Source organism: Theropithecus gelada, chromosome 1, assembly GCF_003255815.1.
Source record: "Theropithecus gelada isolate Dixy chromosome 1, Tgel_1.0, whole genome shotgun sequence".
Lineage (NCBI taxonomy): Eukaryota > Metazoa > Chordata > Mammalia > Primates > Cercopithecidae > Theropithecus > Theropithecus gelada.
Window position 1 is genome coordinate 139,760,232 of NC_037668.1, and position 21,240 is coordinate 139,781,471.

A 21,240-nucleotide genomic window follows, 5' to 3' on the forward strand; every position below is an offset into this window, starting at 1 on the left:
CTGCCACAGGATTCTGAATCTAAAGTTTGTGCCCCTGCTCCCACCCCTACAGAAAGAAGACTGAGAAGAGCCTGACCTATTACACGAACCTGCAGGTGAAGACAGGCCAGCGGACCCTCATCAACCCCAAGCCCTGTGGCCAGTTTTGCTGCTGCGAAGTGCTGGGCTGTGAGTGGGTAAGGGCCCCGCTCCCCGGCTGGAAGCGCAGGCATTGGCTTGGGGGTGCCCCAGACACCTGCTTGGGGCCACATCCTCCCAATGGGATGTGTCTTCTGGCAGGAAGACGCCATCTCTTACTATACGCGGATGAAGGGCAGGCTGCTGGAGAGGATCACAGAGGAGGAATGCCACGTCCAGGACCAGCCCCTGGGAATGGCCTTTGTCACCTTCCAGGAGAAGTCCATGGCCACCTAGTGAGTGTGGGCACATCCCAGACCCCTTCTTGAATGACTCCCTGTTCCCCTCCAGATAACTGACTGTCCCTCTTGGGCAGAGATGGTACTGCTGACCCACCATCCCTGGGATTTATCTGTGGTGTTTCCTTCTCCTCCCTCAGCCACCCACACTCACTTTCGGCCAGCCCAGCCCATGTTTGTGTGACAGGTGGTGGGGGTGTGGGCAGCAGCCATGGAGTGGGTGATTCTGGCCAACCCCCTCAAGCTGATGTGGCTTGGCCCCACTGCCAGGCTCTTCCCTGCTGCCCTGGACCCATCCTGTTGGCTTCATGTACCAGCCTTCCCCGAAGGGAGATGGAGGCACCCTCCTTTCAGACATCTGCTCTGGACCACAGATCCTTCTGTCTGTGGCTCCCCACCTTCCCACAAACGCAAAGCTGTGGGGAAGACCCCTGGGGCACGCTGGGGCGCTCACTGCTGTCGGAAGCTCGACCCTGGGGAGTGGCTTTTCACAGTGGCCCTTTGCATGGGACTCTAGGCTCTCATGCCTGTGGTCTCAGTGTCATCTCGCCTTAGGAGCAGCAGGGGGTGGGTTGGAAGAGGGGTGCCGAAAGGAGGTGTCCAGCCACTGCCCCTCCCCCTGCCTTCTCTGCCCCGGGCATTGTGACACTGGGAATGGACTCACACAGGACTTCCTGCCTCCCTGCAGACACTGGGGCAGGAGGAAAGGGGAAGGCATCTGAGGCAGGAGTAGAGGGGCTGCTGGGCTCCTTATGGGAAGTTAAAGGAGAAAAAGCTGTGACCTGTTGAGATGGTGAGGGTTGAGGTGGGAGCCTTGAGGAGGGAAGCTTGGGAATAGGCAGTGTATAACGCGGTCTATTGCTACCCTTGGGCCTGGGGAAAAAGTGACAGAATGAAAAGGTGAGCCACTGGCTTGGCAGTAGCATTGATCAGAGCTCCAGCTTAACAGGCAGGGTGGAGGGGGATGGCCCTATGGAAGAGCAGTGTGTTGGGATGTGTTGCCCTCAGTTTCCTTATCTGTAAAATGGGAATAGTACTCCCTTTCTTGCTGGTGGTTGCGAGGATTAAACAAAATTCTCCACACAGTGTGCTAGCATGGCACCTCTTACATAGCATTACTCATTACACTAATCACAACAAAGGAAAGGTCCTGTGTCACTGCTTGCCACTCCTACTCAGTCCTCACTTGCCACGGTAACCTGAGTAGCCTGGGCCTGGCTGTTTCTACATTTCCTTGCAGCATCCTGAAAGATTTCAATGCCTGCAAGTGTCAGAGCCTTCAGTGCAAAGGTGAGCCCCAGCCGTCCTCCCATAGCAGAGAGCTCTGTACCTCCAAGTGGACAGTCACCTTTGCCGCTGACCCTGAGGACATCTGCTGGTGAGCTCCTAGAACAGGGAGAGGTGGGAAAGAGGCCTGGGTTCCTGGTGGGGGAGCTGCCCATCACCTGGAGCACAGGTGTGACCTGGCAGTCAATGGAGATCTCCACACATCTGCAACTCTCTGGGCCATGATGCTGTGATGTGCTCAGTGTGGCCCAACTGGGGTATCTGCCCAGCCCTTCCCTCCAGTGTTCCTTCCTAGCATTCAAGTGCTACCCAGCAGAAATATAATGCCAGCTCTGAATGTAATTTTAAATTTCCTAATAGCCATGCTAAAAAGGTAAAAAGAAACAGTTGAAATTAATTTTAATAATTTATCTCACCCAATATATTCAAACTGTTATTTCAACATGCAATCAATTTTTGAAAAATGTGAGATGTTTTACATTCTCTTTTTCACACTTAGTCTTCAAAATCTGGTGTGTATTTTACACTTCTAGCACCTCTCAATTCATACCAGCCACATTTCAAATGCTCAGTAGCCACATGCAGCTTATGCAGTCTTACTTAGGTCCAGTGTCAGCCTGGAGCTGTGCTGGTGAGCTGAGCTGTGTCCATGGGGGCCATGGTGAGCCTCCAGTGCTGTGCTGAGGGTAAGGGAACCCAGCGCAAGACCCAGCGCAGCTGCCTGTCCAGCTCTGCCTCAGCTCCTTGCACAGAATGAGCTTGAGTTGCTCCTCTCTGCTCGGTTCTAGTTCTGCCTTCAACAGTTTTGCTCTTTGGTTCACAGGGCTTCCTAAACTCAGGATTGCTTTGTGGGTCTGTTCTTTGGGATGAGAGGCCAGGGCAGGTGCAAGCTATGCCTTTGTTCCTTTGTCCCTGCCTCCCTCGTCCCTGCACCCCAGCCATAGCCCCCTTGGGAAGAATGTGTCATTAGTCACAAAGCATTGCAGATGTGTCTAATAAATGCCATGCTGGGGCTAGGCATGGTGGCTCACACCTGTAATCCTAGCACTTTGAGAGGCTGAGGTGGGCGGACTGCCTGAGCTCAGGAGTTCAAGACCACTCTGGGTCACATGGTGAAACCCTGTCTTTACTAAAAATACAAAAAAATTACCTGGGTGTGGTGGTACATGCCTGTAGTCCCAGCTACATGGGAGACTGAGCAGGAGAATTGCTTGAACCTGGGAGGCAGAGGTTGCAGTGAGCCGAGATCACACCACTGCACTCTAGCCTGGATGACTGAGCGAGACTCTGTCTCCAGAAAAAAAAAAAGAAAAGAAGGCCTTGTTTGGCCTGCTTCGGTGCTCATGCCATCTCTTTGGGTAGGTTCTGGCCCCCACACTCTAGCTGAGAGCCACATCTGAGAGAATAACCTTTGTTCCCTCTGAGCTCTCGGGGATCTAAGACTTGGCCTTTCTGTAGTTCAAGGTCAGTGCGGAGAACTTGCCCCCAGGCTAGTCTCTTGGTCTGCCTAAATCTGACCACCTGACCCACCTAAGCCACGAGCACTGGGAGACAAGCCTGGAGACCTGTGTCCCCTCTCCCCCCTGCAGGAAGAACCTCTCTATCCAGGGCCTCCGCTGGTGGCTACAGTGGCTGGGCATCAACTTCACCCTCTTCCTGGGGCTGTTTTTCCTGACCACACCCTCCATCATCCTGTCCACCATGGACAAGTTTAATGTCACCAAACCCATCCATGCGCTGAATGTGAGTAACTGTTCTGCAAGGCCCCTCCCAGGAGAGCTGGTGAGAAGAGGGCTTAGTGGGTGGGGAAGGAATGGGGACAAGAGTGGGGTGTATGCGGGAAACTAAACCAGGGGGTCATGTCGCTCAGCTCACATCCTTGCTTTTAAGCCCTGAGCAGGCATGGCCACGTTTATTTCAATGTCTTTATAGTAATGCCATACACACACACACACACATTATATGTATATATATACACACACACACGCATACATATATATTTTAATAGACTGTATCTAAATACTCAATGGTGGGGACCATTTGAGTTGAATGAGGCCTATTCAGTTTGGTAGAAATTAAGCATCCATTAAAAATTGTGTAGATTTTGTGGCACCTATGCAGGGCTCCTGACAGAAGCAGGGATGTACCAGTGAGGCATGTCTATCATGGACACTACGGGGAGTGGCCAGGAAGGAAGGAAAAGAGCTTCGTTGATTGGAGGTGGCAGGATCACAAATTATTTCTTTTACATTTTAGTTGCTAATGACCTTGTTATAAAACTATTCTGGGGCCAGGCACGGTAGCTCACGCCTGTAATCCCAGCACTTTGGGAAGCCAAGGCAGGCGGATCACCTGAGGTCAGGAGTTCAAGACTAGCCTGGCCAACATGGCAAAACCCCATCTCTACTAAAAAATACAAAAATTAGCCAGGTGTGTTGGTGGGCGCCTGTAATCCCAGATACTCAGGAGGCTGAGTATCTCCCAGATACTCAGGAGAATTGCTTGAACCGGGAGGTGGAGGTTGCAGTGAGCCGAGATTACACCACTGCACCCCAGCCTGGGCAACAAGAGCGAAACTCCACCTAAAGAAAACAACAACAACAACAACAACAAAAAAAACAAAAACTATTTATTCTGTATAGGTAATGAATGATTTTCAAAAATCTTACATGAGTCAATGAGGTAACAGCCAAACACTCAACTGGCATTTACTCAAAAAGCTATTGGTTTCTCATGATTAACTTTGCCAAGCCATCTCCCTAAATTTTTTTTCTTTTTAAATTTCACTTTGCATTTGGTTACTTATTCTCTGGGAAAGCATACTGGGCAGGAGGGCCTCCTTGTCGTCACTTTGCCATTCTCCCCATCTGATGAATTCTGAACCTCAGTTTTTCATCCAAGGACTGGAGTTAAAACACCTGCCCTATTATACAGGACGCGAGGCTGTTGTCATGATAATCAATGAGCTGATGTGTGGTTGAAGCTCTTATCTGACTCCATAAATAGTTTAAAACTACCTAAGTATAAATTCAGCAGTTTTGTTTAAGATTTCAAGCAGGTATTATAAACATGCATTCCTTTGCCAGTCTTTTAATAGAGGGACAGGCCTATTCTTTTGAGGATGGATCTGCTGTTAAGAGCTCCCCTTTGTCTATTTTACATCAACCACTCCTTATTTCATTGTTTTGTGATTCCAGTGTTGCCTTCTTTAAAATAAATGAAGAATTTAGATATTTGCAGAGCCATTCTGAATATAGAAACTTCCTAGATCGCATATCCCTTGATCTTTTATCGTTAATTTACTCTCATCTAATTAACAGCGTTTTTTTTTTTAGAAATTGACTTTTATCAAGTCTTTCCAAAGTATCCAACTTCGTTTTCAAAGAAAATTTCTCTCTATTTTTATGTTCATCTAATAAGTGACAGTAATAAGTCAATCAGCTCATGTAATCACAGTAACAAACAGCAGGATTGTGGACACACACAGTAGAGTCCTGATATGCTGCAGCTGGACCAGTGGGAGCTGAGCAGGCAGGGCATCCCCTGCCCGCCCCACACCCCCAGCCAGGACTCCAGGCCTTCAGTGTTCAGTCTTCCCATGGCATCAGTCATTTGTTTTGTATAGGGAGCAGAGAAGGTTATTTAATCTGTTTAGTCAGATAAGTGGTGTTTACTTGTATGTGAAATTGCTTTCTTTGCTGTGCTGTGAGGAGGTATACAAATATAAGGTGCTGTTACTGATTATTCAGCCAACATTTATGGACTACCAGCTCTGTACCTGGCACAGTGTTGGTTCTGGGGGTCAGAGATGACAAACTCCTACCCCAGGAGTCTGAGCGACCGTGCCAGTAGGTCATGGCCTCAGAGCCGTGTGGCCCACGGCCCCTGTGACACTCTCTGCTGTGGACCTTTCTCCTAGAACCCGATCATCAGCCAGTTCTTCCCCACCCTCCTGCTCTGGTCCTTCTCGGCTCTGCTCCCCTCCATTGTCTACTACTCTACACTGCTGGAGTCTCACTGGACCAAGTGAGTACCCGGGAGTCCTGAGTTCCTGCCCCTAAGACGTATTTGTCTGACCGCTCCCTTGTCCACACCCTGTCCCCCAACTGCTCAGCCAATGGGCACATGGCAGGGGCCTCACTGGGGGCACCTGGAGCATCTGGGGGACTGTGAGTACTCACCTTTGACTTCCTGCAGGTCAGGGGAAAACCAGATCGTGATGACCAAAGTCTACATATTCTTGATCTTCATGGTGCTGATCCTGCCCTCCCTGGGTCTCACCAGGTATATGCCACCACCTCCTGCTGTAAATTCAGAATAAGAGTCACATCAGGAGAGCACTGTCCCCAGGAGAATGCAAATGGTTTGGTAGCAGAAGCAAACCTCTAACAATATCTAAGTGTGTCGCAACCTCTTGGCGTGCAGTAGGGCTGGGTCATTGATTCTTCTGCCAATATGATTGTTCTTCTTTAAAAAAGAAAATAACACCATATTGGTCAGGCTGGTCTCGAGCTCCTGACTCAGGTGATCCACCCGCGTTGGCCTCCCAAAGTGCTGGGCTTACAGGTGTGAGACTGTGTCTAAAAAAACCCAAAAAACAAAAAAGAAAGAAAAGAAAAGAAAAAACAGCTTGAAAATTTTGTGGCCAGGCACGGTGGCTTATGCCTGTAATCCTAGCATTTTAGGAGGCCGAGGTGGGCAGATCGCTTGAGTCCAGGAGTTCCAGCCTGGGCAATATGGTGAAACCCCGTCTCTACAAAAGAAAAAAGAAAATGAAACTTACCAAGGACCTTCCACTTAGGGAGGGCCTCATTATGGCTTTGTTTATCTCAAAGAAGGAAGTTTCTGTTAAAGCAGACTGTGACAGGTCATGCTGCAGTAATGCATCGTTGAGAACAAAAGTCGATCTCGAGCTTTGGCCTGTTTTTAGAGCAAAAGAAAATGAAAGCATATGTAGTGACAATATGGAATGCTGGAAATAAACTCTTAGGGGGTTCCTTTGTTTTTCAGTCTAGACTTTTTCTTCCGGTGGCTCTTTGACAAAACTTCCTCGAAGGCTTCCATCAGGTTGGAGTGAGTATTGCCAAGTTGAGTTTTGGAGCCATGGCTCTGGGTGAGAGTCCCACAGGGGCTAGGGCTGCAGTGGGGTGGGTAGGGGTGCTCGTAGCCTATGCTTCCGAACAGGCATCTTTCTCCCCAGACAGCAGGGCTTGGGGCCTCACCTCCACCCTGCCAGGTTCCTGGTAGACACCGTGGGAGCTGACCCACTTTGTGCTATGCTTCCAGAAATGTGGTTAATTTTTTAGGCCAGAACTCAATTAGCAGCTGTCTCATTCATTCTTTGAAACTTACTGAGCACAGAGCCACATGGGGAGAAGGAATTGCTGGGTCTCAGTGGTGCCAGGGAGTGGGGAAAGGAGAATAATAATTAAACATGGCAACCGGGATGCCTCTGGGCTCTGGGGATTATTTTTGCCAGAATAGAATTAAACTTACTGCCGATGTATCCTTGTTAGTATTTTAAACTTACACCATGCCACTTAACAGTAATAGCTATTGTTTAAGAAGGCACTACGCTAAATGCTTTATGCATCTTTTTCTCACTGAATCTTTACAATGAGCTATGAGGAAGATACTATTATTCTCTCCATTTTACAGATGAGGAGACTGAGGTTCGGGGATGTTGAATAACTTGCCCAAGTCTACCCAGCCAGTTAAGGAACAGAGCTGGGATTCAACCCCAGCCCCTACAGACTATACGTTAGGTCTTAATATAGGCCCAGAGGCTTGGCATTGACTTTCCTAAAAGAATGTGCTTACCTGTAAGGATGGGGTGAGTTATTTTAAATGAGTTCTTGCTGAGTAAGCTGATGAGTTGGGAGCTGGCGGCTATGACAGACACACATACATACAACCAGCAATAGTCTAGGTTGACAGTGACTTTCAGATTGACAAATCCAGTGACCAACTCAATTCTCATCTTATGATCTATCAGCGACATCTGACACATTTATCCAAGCCTTCCCTCTCGAAGCTCTGCCTTGGCTGTCTCATCCGGCGGCATCCTCTTGTCACCCTCCTTGGTGGGTTCTTTCCCATCTCCCCAACTCTAGATTTTGGCTGCCTGAAGTCTCAGCCCCCAGTTCTGGGTCCACACTGCCTCTCTAGGTGACTTCAGCTGAACCCATGGCTTCCATGCCATGAGACTGCTCCTGAATTAACTTATGCGGACAACATCCACATTTATGCCTCTAGCCTGCACCTCCAGGCTGATAACCCAACTGCCCACCTCAAATTCCAGCTGGAGTTTTACTGGGTACCACGGATGTTACCTGCCCAAAACCAGACTCCTGACTTTTACCCTCAAATCTGCTACTCTATAACTTTCCCCATTCCATATTGTTTTTCTAACTGTTTTGGCAAAAAACCTCAAAGTTCACCTTGTTTCCTTTCTATCCCTCCCATGCCATACCCAGCCTATCAGCAAATCCTGACAGCTCTCTCTCTAAAGTAGATCCAGAATCCCTCCATATCTCATCACCTCCATCACAACTGCCCTCGCCCCACATGGGGATCACACAGCGGCCATCTGTGTAGTCTTCCTGACCCCATCGGAACAGATCCCTTGCCCTGGGTCTGCCCCCAGCCCCTTTCAGCCTTGTCTTCTGCCTTCCCCCAGCCCACTGCTGTCCAGCCCCACCTGCCCTTTTGTTCTTCCTGGATGTGCAGCAGACGAGGGAATCCTCAGGCGTCTTATATGTTGTTCCCTTTCCCTGGAATCCTGTCTTCCCAGGTTTTGGGATGACTTGCTCCTTCACTTCTTCACATCTCTGCACGAGTATCACCTTGTTAGAAAGGCTCCTCCAACCCTTGTATAACATAGGAACCCCCCCTGCTTTATTTTCCTCTAGGACTCACCACCCCCGGCATATGGAATATTTGTTTGTTTGCTTCTTTGTGCCCCCAGCTAGAATGTGGATTTCAAGAGAGTGGGGGCAGGGGCTTTGTTCTGTTCTCAATGTCTGGAAAGGTACTTGGCACACAGATGTGTTCTCCAAATATGTGCTGAATGAACGGAAGACTATACAGCCCTCCCAGGGGCTTTCTGCTCCTGCCCAGCCTAGGAGCCCCTCCTCTCCCTCCAAGAGCGGCTCTCAGCTCACAGACCTGGGCCCCGGTTTCCCCAGGTGTGTCTTCCTGCCTGACCAGGGCGCCTTCTTTGTGAACTACGTCATCGCCTCGGCCTTCATCGGCAATGGCATGGAGCTGCTGCGGCTGCCAGGCCTCATCCTCTACACCTTCCGCATGATCATGGCCAAGACGGCTGCCGACCGCAGGAATGTCAAGCAGGTGCCATCCCCTGGGCCCAGGGCTGTGCCTCTGACTCCCTCCCATGTCCCCCTTCACTGACCCAAGGGCCTCTCACCCCCACTACCCCCGCTAATGGGTAGCATTTACCCGACTACTCACTAATGCAGGCACCGGGCTAAGTGCTTCTCAAACCCGGGCCCAGGCAGGCGTGGTCTCCTCCAGCCTCCTCTCTAGCTCACAGGCTGGAGGAGAGAGTTTGGGACTCTGGCATTTGAAACAGTTTGATCACACACATACATACATACAACTCAAACCAACAGACTCTTTTTCCATGGGTGCCCATTTGCATAAATTCTTAGCCAAACCCCAGATGTCAAAGGCATTTTTGGCTTATGGCATTTATTCCAGGATTCCCTGAACCGGAGGGTGTGGGATTCTCCTTTCTTCTCCTCTGCCATGGTGGACACTGCGCGAGGAAAGTGGGAGAAGTGCTGCATTCCTTCATTTCATTCTCAGCCCCTTATGAGCCAGGCACTGCTAGTATCCCGATTTCACAAAGGCACGAACTAAGCTGGCCCAGGATCCCCTGCTAGAAGGGCTGGAGTCACGAGGAGTCACTCTACACCTCTTCCCCGACCACCTCTTCTCTCCAGGGGCTCACACGCCTGTTGGGTGGACAGGATTGGAACGAAGGGAGCACTAGCAAACACGCATCACCGTGCCTCAGGAGGGCTGGGTGCGCTCAGTGAAGCAGGGCAGGCTGGGAGGGATGGGAAGGACCTTGGGAGGCGGGGAGCCACGCATCTCCTATTTCCAAAGTCCTCTACCCCGCTCTCCCCTCACCACTTGGAGAGCACAAAAGGGTGTTTGAGGTGGAACAAGTCCATGAGCTCCTCACCACCTCCTTCTCCCAGAACCAGGCCTTCCAGTACGAGTTTGGAGCCATGTATGCGTGGATGCTGTGTGTCTTCACTGTCATCATGGCCTATAGCATCACCTGTCCCATCGTTGCGCCATTTGGTGAGTGACCCTGGAGCCTCTCCCAGGGTACGTGGACGGCTGATTGCACCAAGCCTCTCAGGGACAGCTAACAATTGTGCCCAGGTTGGAGTTCCCAAAACCACAGCCACAAGAGCCACAAGCTGCCAAAGACCCACGTGACACCAAATTTCACTCATTTCTTTCTTTTTTTGTTTTGAGACAGGGTCTCATGCTGATGCCCAGGCTGGAGTGGCATGATCTTGGCTCACTGCAACCCCCACCTCCTGGGCTCAAGCCATCCTCCCACCTCAGCCTCCTGAGTAGCTGGGATTACAGGTGCCCACCACCATGCCTGCCTAATTTTTTGTATTTTTAGCAGACACGGGGTTTCACCATGTTGGCCAGGCTGATCTTGAACTCCTGACCTCAGGTGATCCACCCGCCTCAGCCTCCCAAAGTGCCGGGATTACAGATATGAGCCACTGTGCCTGGCCTCATTCATTTTTAAATGAATTCCTCCCACTGGCCCTCAGCTAGGACCTCTCTCAGTACTTCTGGTCTGAGGTTCTCTGCCCAGTGACCACGTCGTTCATGGTTGATTTCTTTAGCAGCAAGTAAAACAGTCACAATCAAAGCTCTTGTGCTGCTTTCACTCCGGCAGATGCCTGCCTCCAGAATCGTCTTGGAAAGAGGCTGTTTCACACTTGGATGTCTGGCCTCAATTCCTCCCCAGCCCTTCCCATGCAGAGCCCCGTATGGCATGCTCCCACACCCTATCCTACAAGGCAGGTCTTGTTTCTATTCCCCCTTCACAGATAAAGAACTTCATATGTTGTTCATATGTAGTAAGCAGGAGAACCAGGATTTGAACTCGGGACTGTTTAAAGACCAAGGTCCTGGCCACTAAAATAAAAAAAAAAAAAATCCTTTTGAGCTGGCAGATGAATGAAAGGCTCTAGAAGGAAACAGAAGACCCAAGAGACTGCTGGCAGCGATAGCTGAGGTTTAGGGGGAGAAGTTGTTTTAGTTTTCACTGTATACTCTCTTGTGTAGTTTTAAAAATTTACAGTATTTACACTTTCAAAACAAAATTTATTTTTTAAAAAAGAACCTGGGACCAGGCACGATGGCTCACTCCTGTAATCCTGGCACTTTGGGAGGCCTAAGCAGTGGATCATCTGAGGTCAAAAGTTCGAGAACAACCTGGCCAACATGGTGAAACCCTGTCTCTACTAAAAATACAAAAATTAACTGGGCATGGTGGCAGGCGCCTATAATCCCAGCTACTCAGGAGGCTGAGGCAGGAGAATCACTTGAATCCAGGAGGCAGAGGTTGCAGTGAGCCAAGATTGCACCACTGCACTCCAGCCTGAGCAACAAGAGCGAGACTCCGTCTCAAAAAGAACCTGGCATAATAGAAAAGGCAGCACCCACTTTCTGTTGGTCCCCCATGTGCGATCCTGTGCCAACCCTGGGGTAAGATCCTTGGGCCTCATTCTCTGTTGACTGATGAGGGCGGGGATCAGCTGGGTGGGAGAAGGCCAGGGGTGTGGGAGCACTGACATACGGGGGCTCAGCATGGGAAGGGCTGGGGAGGAATTGAGGCTAGACATCCAAGTGTGAAACAGCCTCTTTCCAAGATGATTCTGGAATGTTAGTGTTCTGTGGGGACAGGATCACAGACACTGTGACTCCCTTGGTGTGGGGTCCGTCCCACAGACCCTGATCCAGCGACGAATGAAAGACATACACTGACAGATATTTTGCCTGTCAGTGTGGCTAAGGGGCTCTGCTGCCTGAGTCTGCACCTGTGGGTGATCAAAGGTTGGTCTCAGGACCACATGAGTAAACAAGCTATTTGGGTAAACTCCCCCACATTCCTATGTATCTACGCCCTAAGCTTTTGAGAGAATTCAGCTGCCTTCAGCCAAACCCTTTACTGAAGTTATGCAAACCTCTCGGCCTTCCAAGGTTTGTGTCTATTTTCTATAACTTTATCTTAAATTTTCTCCCACCACCCTGACCGATCCCCTACACCTTGGGGTCACAGAGAAGTGAGGAAGCGGGTAGGAGAGAGAAAGAGAAACAAAACTAGCAGCCAGAGGTGCAGGATGCCTCATTTTGTGTTCAAGCAGTAGAGCAGCAGCCCCAGTCCTGGCTCCTTGCCAAAACAGCCGCCCCTGAGAGGAAGAGGGCAGAGGTGTCTGTGTGGCCCTGCAAGGTCTCCAGCTCACAGCCCCATCCCCTGCAGGCCTCATCTACATCCTGCTCAAGCACATGGTGGACCGGCACAACCTCTACTTCGTCTACCTCCCAGCCAAGCTGGAGAAGGGGATACACTTTGCTGCTGTGAACCAGGCCTTGGCAGCCCCCATCCTATGCCTCTTCTGGCTCTACTTCTTTTCCTTCCTGCGCCTGGGTGAGTGGCCCTTCCAACCTGGGGCCAGCCCTTGGCCTCCCATCCCTGCATCCCCACCAGCCAGTCAGATCCCCCATTGCTTTCACAGCATCAGCTTGGCATCCAGTCAGAATGTGGTGCCCAGAGTGAGGGCTGGTTAGGTGTCCAATCAGAATGTGATACCCAGAATGAGGGTCGGTTACATGTCCAATCAGAATGTGTGCCCAGAGTGAGGACTGGTTAGGTGTCCAATCAAAACAGGACACCCAGAGTGAGGGCTGGTTGGGTGTGGTGGTGACAGCTGAGCTCCTAAGCTAGCCCGAGTGCAGGTGTAACCCTTGTGAAGGCCTGGTCAATTGTCCCATACGTCCCTGAAGAGAAGACAGTGCCGTTATCAGCTGTGCAGGGACTGAACCAGAGGAAATGGGGAAGCTGATCCAGATTGCCCTTTGAGGGTGGTGGTTGGACCCGGCTCCTTGTATCTCCTGGCATGGAAGAGGTGGGGACATGGAGGAGAGAAAACTGACACTTCTGGGGGAAAGTTACGTCTGCCCTGGTCAGACTGGGGGTGTGGGACAGTCCATCCTACCTAGCCCAGGGCACTGGAGACTGGAGGGAACGGACCCAGCAAGGAGGCTGGTGAATTGCCATTGACTTGGCATCCCAGTGCCTGAAATGCAACCAGGGATGATGCCAGCCATTCAGTGGGTCCCTCTGTGTGCTCCTGGCTGTGAAGACACCATCCTTGCTGCTGGAGTTGAGGGCTAGGGGTGGGGGTTAGGCCTTACCTTTGTTTTCTGCCTGAGGGATAAGTCACGGGCAGTTTCCACACCAGGTGTGGCCCCTTCCTCAGCAGGGTGAGGGTAGGTGGTGGCCCCTCCCTGCCCACCCCAAGGCTGGCCACCCTCTGTCCCCAGGTATGAAGGCCCCTGCCACTCTGTTCACCTTCCTGGTGCTGCTGCTCACCATCCTGGTCTGCCTGGCTCACACCTGCTTTGGATGCTTCAAGCACCTCAGCCCTCTGAACTACAAAGTAAAGGTCCCCGACCCCACTGCCCCGTCAAGTCCTGGGAGGAACAGATGGTGGGACGGGCTCGCTCTCAACGCCTCCCACCCTTGTCCGTATCAACACAGCAGCAGCCTTCTCCAGATTCTGCTTCTCCATGGGAAAGGCGTGGGTGGTTGGGTGCCATGTGTAGCTTCCCTTGCTCCCCTCATCACTGCACTCCCCCACCCCATCCTCTCTCAGGCTGCCAGGGAGCTTGGTGCCAGCTGGTACTATTATTCCGGGTGTTAATAGTCTCTGTGTTTGGAGGGTGTTCGTTCACAGAGATCAGTTTTGTTTATCATTGCAAGTTTTTGCTGTTATCTGCAGACAGAAGAGCCTGCAAGTGACAAAGGAAGTGAGGCAGAGGCCCACATGCCTCCACCGTTCACAGTAAGCTGTCTGTGCCCCTCAGCCTCCGAGCTTGTCGCCCTTTTTTGCTTTGGTTATAACAGTCCCAACCAGATGGGCCCCAGCAAATGTGCTTTGATGATCTCTTGCTAAGATCACATGGCAGGCAGGTTTGTGAATTAATGGCAGAGAAGGAATCCCGGTCCCCCTGGGTGTTTTAACCTGCATATTTGAAACTGTTGAGGAGATAATGAGTCTTGTCTCGGTTCATGGCCATCCCCCTTGATTTCAGTTCCCTGCTCTGACACCTGGGAGGTGTCCTTCTCTGCATATTTAATAGCTGGTGAGTTTGGGGCTTTAGTGAAGGCACATGGTAAGGTGCTACGGTTTGACAAAGTTTGTCATCAGCAGTGCACCTGCCTCTGCGAGGTCCTCCACTAGGTTCCAAGAGGGTGTCAGACAGACTTCCCTTTGAATTCAAGAAATGAACATTGCACCTGCTTCAGAGGAAGACGCCACGGTCTTCCTCTGAAGGCTCCTTGTCTTCCTGGTTCTCCCTGCCTCCAGGGTCCTGCTCCTAGGGTGGGGCTGGTAAGGGAAAAGAGAGCCCCAGGGTTCCAGAGCTGTGGCCACCGGCCTTCCTGACAGCCGGGCCAGGACAGAGCCGACCTCATCTGCAGGGTTCTTTCTGGTGACTGCCTCCCAGGTGTCAGGCTCTCTTATCGGTGTCTGTCCTTGGACAAGTTCCAAAAGAGGGAGGGCCTCAGAAGGACTCATTACCCAGAGACACACCTGTGGCTTTGCTGGCCAGGCAGGGAACACGCAGGACAGGTGGATGATGTCAAGCCCTCACTCACAGTCAGGGTCTCGGGAGGAGTGGGGCAGGGCTCTGCGCCCAGGGTCAGTGGCTGGAGCCTGGGATTGGGAGGAAATGAGACTCACACAGATATGTTGAGCATCCCAGGGGTCCCAGGGCAGTGTTCTAAGCCCCCCCTACATAGGTAGACACGTTTCTTCTACAAAGTGAGAAATCCTCCTAGGATCCAGGGCTAGGAAGTTTAGTTTCCTCGGAGAAACTGCTCTCCTGTACTTCCTTCTGTCATCATGAGAGCTGTATAACTGGGCTTTCTCTTTTGCCCTGGCTGCTAGGAAGTTCCACAGGTGGCATATTTTAGGTTCTAATGTCCTAAATTGATGTTGCTATTTCTTCATATGTCCTTTACGGCCACTGTCTGTGTTCTTCTGTTGGGAGGAGAAGGGCAGGAGGGGAGGGATGCAGTGTGGAATCTCATGCCTGCCCCAAGCCAAGCACGAATCCATTTGCTGACAGCCCTATGTGCCTCGGATTCTGAACGGCTTGGCCTCGGAGAGGACAGCACTGTCTCCGCAGCAGCAGCAGACCTATGGTGCCATCCACAACATCAGCGGGACTATCCCTGGACAGTGCTTGGCACAGAGCTCCATGGGCAGTGTGGCTGCTGCCCCACAGGAGGCCTGAGGCCGGGTGAGCTACTGGCTGGGTCAGGCTCAGGGGAGCCTGTGGGGTGAGAAAGGTGAAGCAGGGTGAGAAGACAGGCGAAGCAGCCTGACTCCCAAGTTCATGACTTCTTCCCATCTGTTTTAGGTCTCACTGCTCTGAAAAGACACAACCAGAATGGCCTGGGGCTCAGGCCCTTGGCTGAGCGGGAATGTGTTGGGACTGCCCAGCTGAGCCATCAGGTGCCCATCTTTTCTGGTCCCAGCAGTGGTGAGGGGAGCACATGCAGGCCTCGCCCCTACCTTGCTCACCCAGTTCCCCCTCTGGCACAAGCTTGCGGCTCTGCAGCTGGGGTGACATCCCCAGTGGTTTGTCGCCAAGACCATGTGGTGGACTTTTCGCCCCCCAAACTGATGAGTCTGGGAGAATATATGGAGAGAGAGATGTAACAAGGGGAAGAACTCCTTCCTTCTGATCACACACACAACCGATAACCAAAGAGATGCTGCAGTCCAGGTCTGAGATGAGCTGGCATCCAGCTCCCTGCTCCATGGCCAGTCCCTCCCCAACCCGGCAGCCCCTCCAGGCTACACCCAGGAGTGAGCTATGGGGAGCAGGCTGGGAGGCGGCCAGTGTTCCAGCCAGCTGTGCACACACCTCTGTATCCCACTACAGTTCTGTGTTTTTGTATCATGTTGTCAGGGACACCCCATAACAGACAGGGACAAGGACCACTCATAATGTGCCCACTGGACCACAGTTAAGATCCAGCCTCTCGCACCTCTTCAGGGCTGAGTGCATGAGTCTGCACCTCCAGGCAGGCTCTGTGCAGTACTCACCCTCTGCTCCCTCCAAGGTGTGGGGGTGGGCAGTGCTCAGGGCCTCCTCGGAACCAAAGGACAGCGTGGTTGGCACAGAGGGGGTGCCTGGGCTGGGTGCAGGGCCATCCCATTGCCCTAGAGCTGTGGCTCTGGCAGGAAGGAGGGGCTGTCCCTCTTCTCCCTCCTGGAGATTCCAGGGGATGGGATGCAACTTAAGACTTCTGCCTGAGAAGCCTCCTCCCTGCTACCTCCAGGGGGCACCAAGGCACAAGCCTGTGCCGTGGGGGTGGGAGGGGGTGCGGAAGAGCAGGTCCAGGCTCCTTCCAGCCCAATTGGGCCAGGGCCTTGGCACCTCTGCAGGCCCTGCCTGTGCCTGTCCGCTGACCTAGTGGGCCTGGGCTTTCTGACTCAGGGACCCTGTTGACGCTGACTTGCGCCTGCAGTGGCGGCCAATGCCGCCTCTGCTCCAAGCTGCCCCTATGCTCTTAGGGGTGGGGGCGGTGCCATTGGTCTGGTGCAGCACAGCCCTGGCCAGTGGCCTCATCCCCAATGGGCCTCCTGTGCCTCTGCCAGCAAGGAGGGGCCTGCCAGCTCTGCTTGGACAGGGGGCCCCATGTGGGGTCAGGGCATGCTTATGTCACTGGGTTCCAGCTGCTGTTAGAAGTAAAGTCATTTATCATCAAGGCCATATTGCTTATCGCACAGAGTTGGGGATTGGGGAGTGAGCTTGGAGGGGTGAGGGGGTAAGTGTGGGCTCCCAGCATGGGCAGGGGACGGAGGCAAACTCATTCCTCAGAAAAGGGGTATCTTCCCAAAGAAAAGCCTGGAGGGCACTTGTGGAGGGAGGCAGGGGGTGGTGTGGGGTGGTCACTGCTGCTCCAGCACTGACAGGAACTTGCGGATGTCCTGGGCGAGCAGCTCCGGTTCCTCAAAGGCTGCAAAGTGGCCCCCACGGGCCATGTAGGAATAGGAGATGAGCTTCGGGTACTTGATCCTCACCCACTTTTCAGGCGTGTGCATTAGCTCAGAAGGGAAGGCAGAGAAGCCAGTGGGCACGTAGACCTTCATCCTGAAAGCGAAAGAGCCGATGGGGTGCGGGAGGCTGTGGCCCTGCGCCTCTCCGTCCTGCACAGCAGGGGGTTCAAGAGCCTGGGGGATGAGATCAGCTGGCCCCCCTACAAGGAGCCATAAAGAAAAGGACAAATCCAGGTCTCAACTGCTCCCCTCACTATCCTCTCTTTTGTGGGAGGGCCACCCAGGCAGAGGCATGGGACAGCCTCTAAATCCCCACCTTTGAGGGTCTCCATGTGAGACTTGGAAATCCCAGAACCATCAGTGCCACTCAGACCAGCATCCTGGACTCGGGAGCAGTACTGAGGGCTGCCCGGGAGCCAGGCACGTGGTCCCTCCATGAGGGCTTTCTCCAAACCCCTTGACCTTTAGTGTTCCCATCCAAGGGCCCTGGGGCACCCCTGCAGGAAAGGCTATACTTATCCCACCACCGAGGGCCCTTACTGGAGCTCCAGACTGGCCATCCCCCTGCCTCCAGCCTCAGAGGCCCCTGTTCTCAGTCAGCCAGGCTCACCGCTCATGCTTCTGGGTCATCCAGCCCTGTCCCAGGTTCTCCTTGTAGAAGCGCTGGGAGGAGACGATGGTTGCTGTTGTCCAGTAGAGCATGACGTTGGTCAGCAGGTCATCCAGGGAGAACTTCCTGGGAACACAGAACACAAAGCCCCACTCTTAGTGCCAGATGCAGTTGTGTGACAAGGGGCAGCTGGAAAGTCCTACAAATGCCAGGCCCTGACCATGCGGCTTCCCTCCTCAGACCTCATGCAAGGTGTGTGGTATTCTCATGTCACAGGCAGGCTTTGCCCAGGGCACCAGACTGGAGTGCATGAATTTAATCAAAGTGTCTCTTATCACCCCAAGGTCCTCCCCCACACCCACCTTGACTCTACACATCCATCCCCTCTCTCCTGCCACTGACATCTCCTCCCTCCCCTCCACCCCTGCACCATGAAACTGCTCAGGACATCAGCTACTATGGTGACCACGTACCAGGCAGCATGTTCTAAGCTCCTTACCTTCATTTAATTCATGTTTTCCTCTCAATAGCCTATGGGACATAGGTACTATTATCTCCATTTTACTTATTAAGTGGAGAATTCAAACCTGGGCAACTTGGGTCTAGGATGCACACTCCACAGCCCCCACCCCACCTTCCACTGTCCCCAGAGCAGGCGCTCCCAACCCCACCTTCCTGTCTCAAACCCTGGATCTCTAGCAACAGCAGCACGGAGCAGGGGCAGAGATAAAGGGAACAGCCTTTTCCATGTGATTTTGGTGGCAAAATGAAAACATCAATGAAAACTAGTTCCAGTACACACGCCAACTCTGTGAGCTGGATTTCTGCAAGTCGGCCAAGTGCTTCCATCTCCCTTTCGGCTCTGCCTGCAGCTTGAAAACTACCACCACCACCATTTCCACTCTTGTGTGTTCCGGTTCTTTCTGGAACACAGATCTGATCCTGTCTGCCTCCTGCTCAGGGCTTTGGTGCTCCCTGTAACCTGGGGCCAGAGCTGCAGGAGTGGCCTAGTGGGACAGTCTGGTGGGGCCTCGCGTCTGGTTCCAAGTATCTGTGTACAAGGAACAGGCCAGACCCCTTGCCTGTGGTCCTGCAGGAGCTCCATCGACCCCTGGGTCCTGCTGAATGTAGGGCAGGGGAAGCAGATCCCAGAGGAAGGCCCTGCTGAGGCTCTTGGAGGAGGCGAGGACCTGCCTGCAAGAATGAGTTTGCTTGCAATCTGGCCCCAGTGTACCTGCTTCAGCCTCTGGACAAGCCACCCTTTCCAAGCACCCTTTCCTTGCATTTTTTATGGCTTTTCTCTTTGCCTAAATCTCTCTCCTCCATCCAGCAAACTCCTACTCATCCTCCAAGGCCCAAATCAGATACATTCTCCTGGTCATTTCCCCTCTCTGCCGCTTAGACAAAGAGAATCCTCCTTACACTGAACTCTCACAGTCCTTTGTGCATTCATTCAACATCTAGGTACTGGGCTCCCACTGTTCACCCGGCACTGTTCTAGGTGATGGGGCTAGAGCATGGCCAAGACAGAGTCCCTACCCCTAAGGCGGGATTCAGTCTCATTTTACTCTCTTTCTCATCCCCAGCACTATCTGGTCCTCTGTGTGTCACTGAAGGAATAAAGGGATGGGTCCTGGAAAGGGTGGGTCAGAGCTGACCTTGGTGAAGCCTGAGTCAGGCCACAGAGCTGGGAGTCAGGCATGTAGAGGATACAGCCTTGAAGGCTCTGAGAGATGTAACAGCCTCCTGTCTTTCTGCGACCACCCTCCTGGAACACGCAGTCATGTGACCCTGATGCCAGGTTCTCCAGGGAAGCAGGAGGAAGAGCCCAGATGCTCTTGGCAATAACGTGGTGCCTGCTGCCCTCTGGGCTCCCTAATCCCAGAGGGGCCTGTTCAGCAAAAGGAGTACAAGCAGGTGAGCCTGCATCCTAGTCCTGACCATGCACTGTGAGGCTGGGAGCAACTCACCAGGCCGCCTCACCCGAAAAATGCAGCTATGTTGGTCATGGGGTGAGGATTTGTAAGAAAGTCAACAATAGAATTTGGTGAGCGCCCCATGCAGAGCAACCAGACAAGGGGATGAAGAGGGTGAGGAGGTTGGCTGCTGGGACCAGGGTCACAACTGCCGGGGCAAACCAGGGTCTCACCTTTCCAGGCCTCCATCCTCCAGGTATCGGAATTCCGTATTGGTCCAGGTGGAAAACTTCTCTAGAATATAGGCTGCCAGACCCACAGGAGAGTCATTCAGAGCAGAGCCTGGCGTGGAGGGGAGCAAGGGAGAGACTCAGGCCTGGGGACCAGGGAGCTGGAGCTTCATGTGTGACATGTGGCACTGGCCACAGAGGGCGGGGCTGTGGGCAGGAAGCCACGTTCGAGCACAGGTCTGCCCTAACTCCTGGGTGCTCACACGCTTCGCTTCCTTAACTCTCTGCCTCGGCATCCTCATCTGATAAACAGTGACGATACCTTCCCACTGTCTCCTGGGGCCTCGCACACTGCCTGCTTAGCTTCCTTCAAATGGAAGGGCCCATGCCTCTGCATTTGGTGGGGTCCCAGTGAGAAGTGCTGTTTTTAAAAAGGTGGGGTTTTTTAGTCTATGTGTTGTGATTCATGAAAAATGAGAAGCCACCTAAAAAAGTCTAAAATAGGGGATCAGTTACAAATAAATATTGATATACTCATAAGCCAAAATACTGTACAGTCATTAAAAATGGCTGGGACAGGCTGGGGGCGTTGGCTCATGCCTGTAATCCCAGCACTTTGGGAGGCCAAGGAGGGTGGATCACTTGAGGTAAGGAGTTCAAGACTATCCTGGCTAACATGGTGAAATCCTGTCTCTACTAAAAATACAAAAAAATTAGCCAGGCATGGTGGCGATGCCTGTGATCCCAATTACTTGGGAGGCTGAGGCAGGAGAATTGCTTGAACCCAGGAGGCGGAGGTTGCAGTGAGCTGAGATCGTGCCACTGCACTCCAGTCTGGGCGACAGAGCGAGACTCCAAAAAAAAAAGAAAAAAAAAAGTAGGCTGGGACAAGCTGGGTGTGGTGGCTCACACCTGTAATCCCAGCACTTAGGGAGGCCAAGGTGGGTGGATCACCTGAGGTCAGGAGTTCGAGACCAGCCTGGCCAACGTGGTAAAACCCCATCTCTACTAAAAATACAAAAAATTAGCCAGGTGTGATGGTGGGTGCCTGTAATCCCAGCTACTTGGGAGGCTGAGGCAGGAGAATTGCTTGAACCTGGGAGGCGGAGGTTGAAGTGAGCCGAGATTGCACCATTGCACTCTAGCCTGGGCAACAGAGCAAGACTTGGTCTAAAAAAAAAAAAAAAAAAAAAAAAAATGGCTGTGACAACAGCATAGATGAATCTCACAAACATAATATTGAGCAAAAGAAGCCAGACTCAAGGGTACATACTCTGTGATTCTATTCACAGAAGGAGTTAAACAGGCACAACCAAAACCATCTCAGTCAGAAGTCAGAGCATGGTGTCTGGGAGAGAACCCTGAGGGGCATCTGGAGTGTTGGGGCCGTGTTGGTGATATGGATATACTTGACTTGTAAAA

At 52.2% G+C, this 21,240-nt stretch overlaps 2 protein-coding genes across 4 annotated transcripts in view; one reads left to right on the forward strand and one right to left on the reverse strand.

Moving 5' to 3' along the window:
* The window catches only part of TMEM63A (transmembrane protein 63A), a 37,415-nt gene extending 20,645 nt beyond the window's left edge, over positions 1-16,770 (forward strand). For both annotated transcript variants that reach the window (XM_025383494.1, XM_025383484.1), the window contains exons 12-25: positions 53-176; positions 280-413; positions 1,657-1,794; positions 3,293-3,446; positions 5,623-5,729; positions 5,901-5,987; positions 6,714-6,776; positions 8,891-9,053; positions 9,929-10,034; positions 12,247-12,414; positions 13,311-13,426; positions 13,769-13,831; positions 15,120-15,293; positions 15,414-16,770. In XM_025383494.1, the coding sequence (XP_025239279.1) occupies positions 53-176; positions 280-413; positions 1,657-1,794; positions 3,293-3,446; positions 5,623-5,729; positions 5,901-5,987; positions 6,714-6,776; positions 8,891-9,053; positions 9,929-10,034; positions 12,247-12,414; positions 13,311-13,426; positions 13,769-13,831; positions 15,120-15,287 (1,591 nt within the window). In that variant the 3' untranslated portion in view covers positions 15,288-15,293; positions 15,414-16,770. The remainder of the gene's footprint in view (positions 1-52; positions 177-279; positions 414-1,656; positions 1,795-3,292; positions 3,447-5,622; positions 5,730-5,900; positions 5,988-6,713; positions 6,777-8,890; positions 9,054-9,928; positions 10,035-12,246; positions 12,415-13,310; positions 13,427-13,768; positions 13,832-15,119; positions 15,294-15,413) is intronic.
* The window catches only part of EPHX1 (epoxide hydrolase 1), a 38,575-nt gene continuing 34,084 nt past the window's right edge, over positions 16,750-21,240 (reverse strand). For both annotated transcript variants that reach the window (XM_025383508.1, XM_025383518.1), the window contains exons 7-9: positions 19,822-19,930; positions 17,673-17,798; positions 16,750-17,156 (exon numbers count right to left, since the gene is read on the reverse strand). In XM_025383508.1, coding sequence (XP_025239293.1) covers positions 16,955-17,156; positions 17,673-17,798; positions 19,822-19,930 — 437 coding nt within the window. In that variant the 3' untranslated portion in view covers positions 16,750-16,954. The remainder of the gene's footprint in view (positions 17,157-17,672; positions 17,799-19,821; positions 19,931-21,240) is intronic.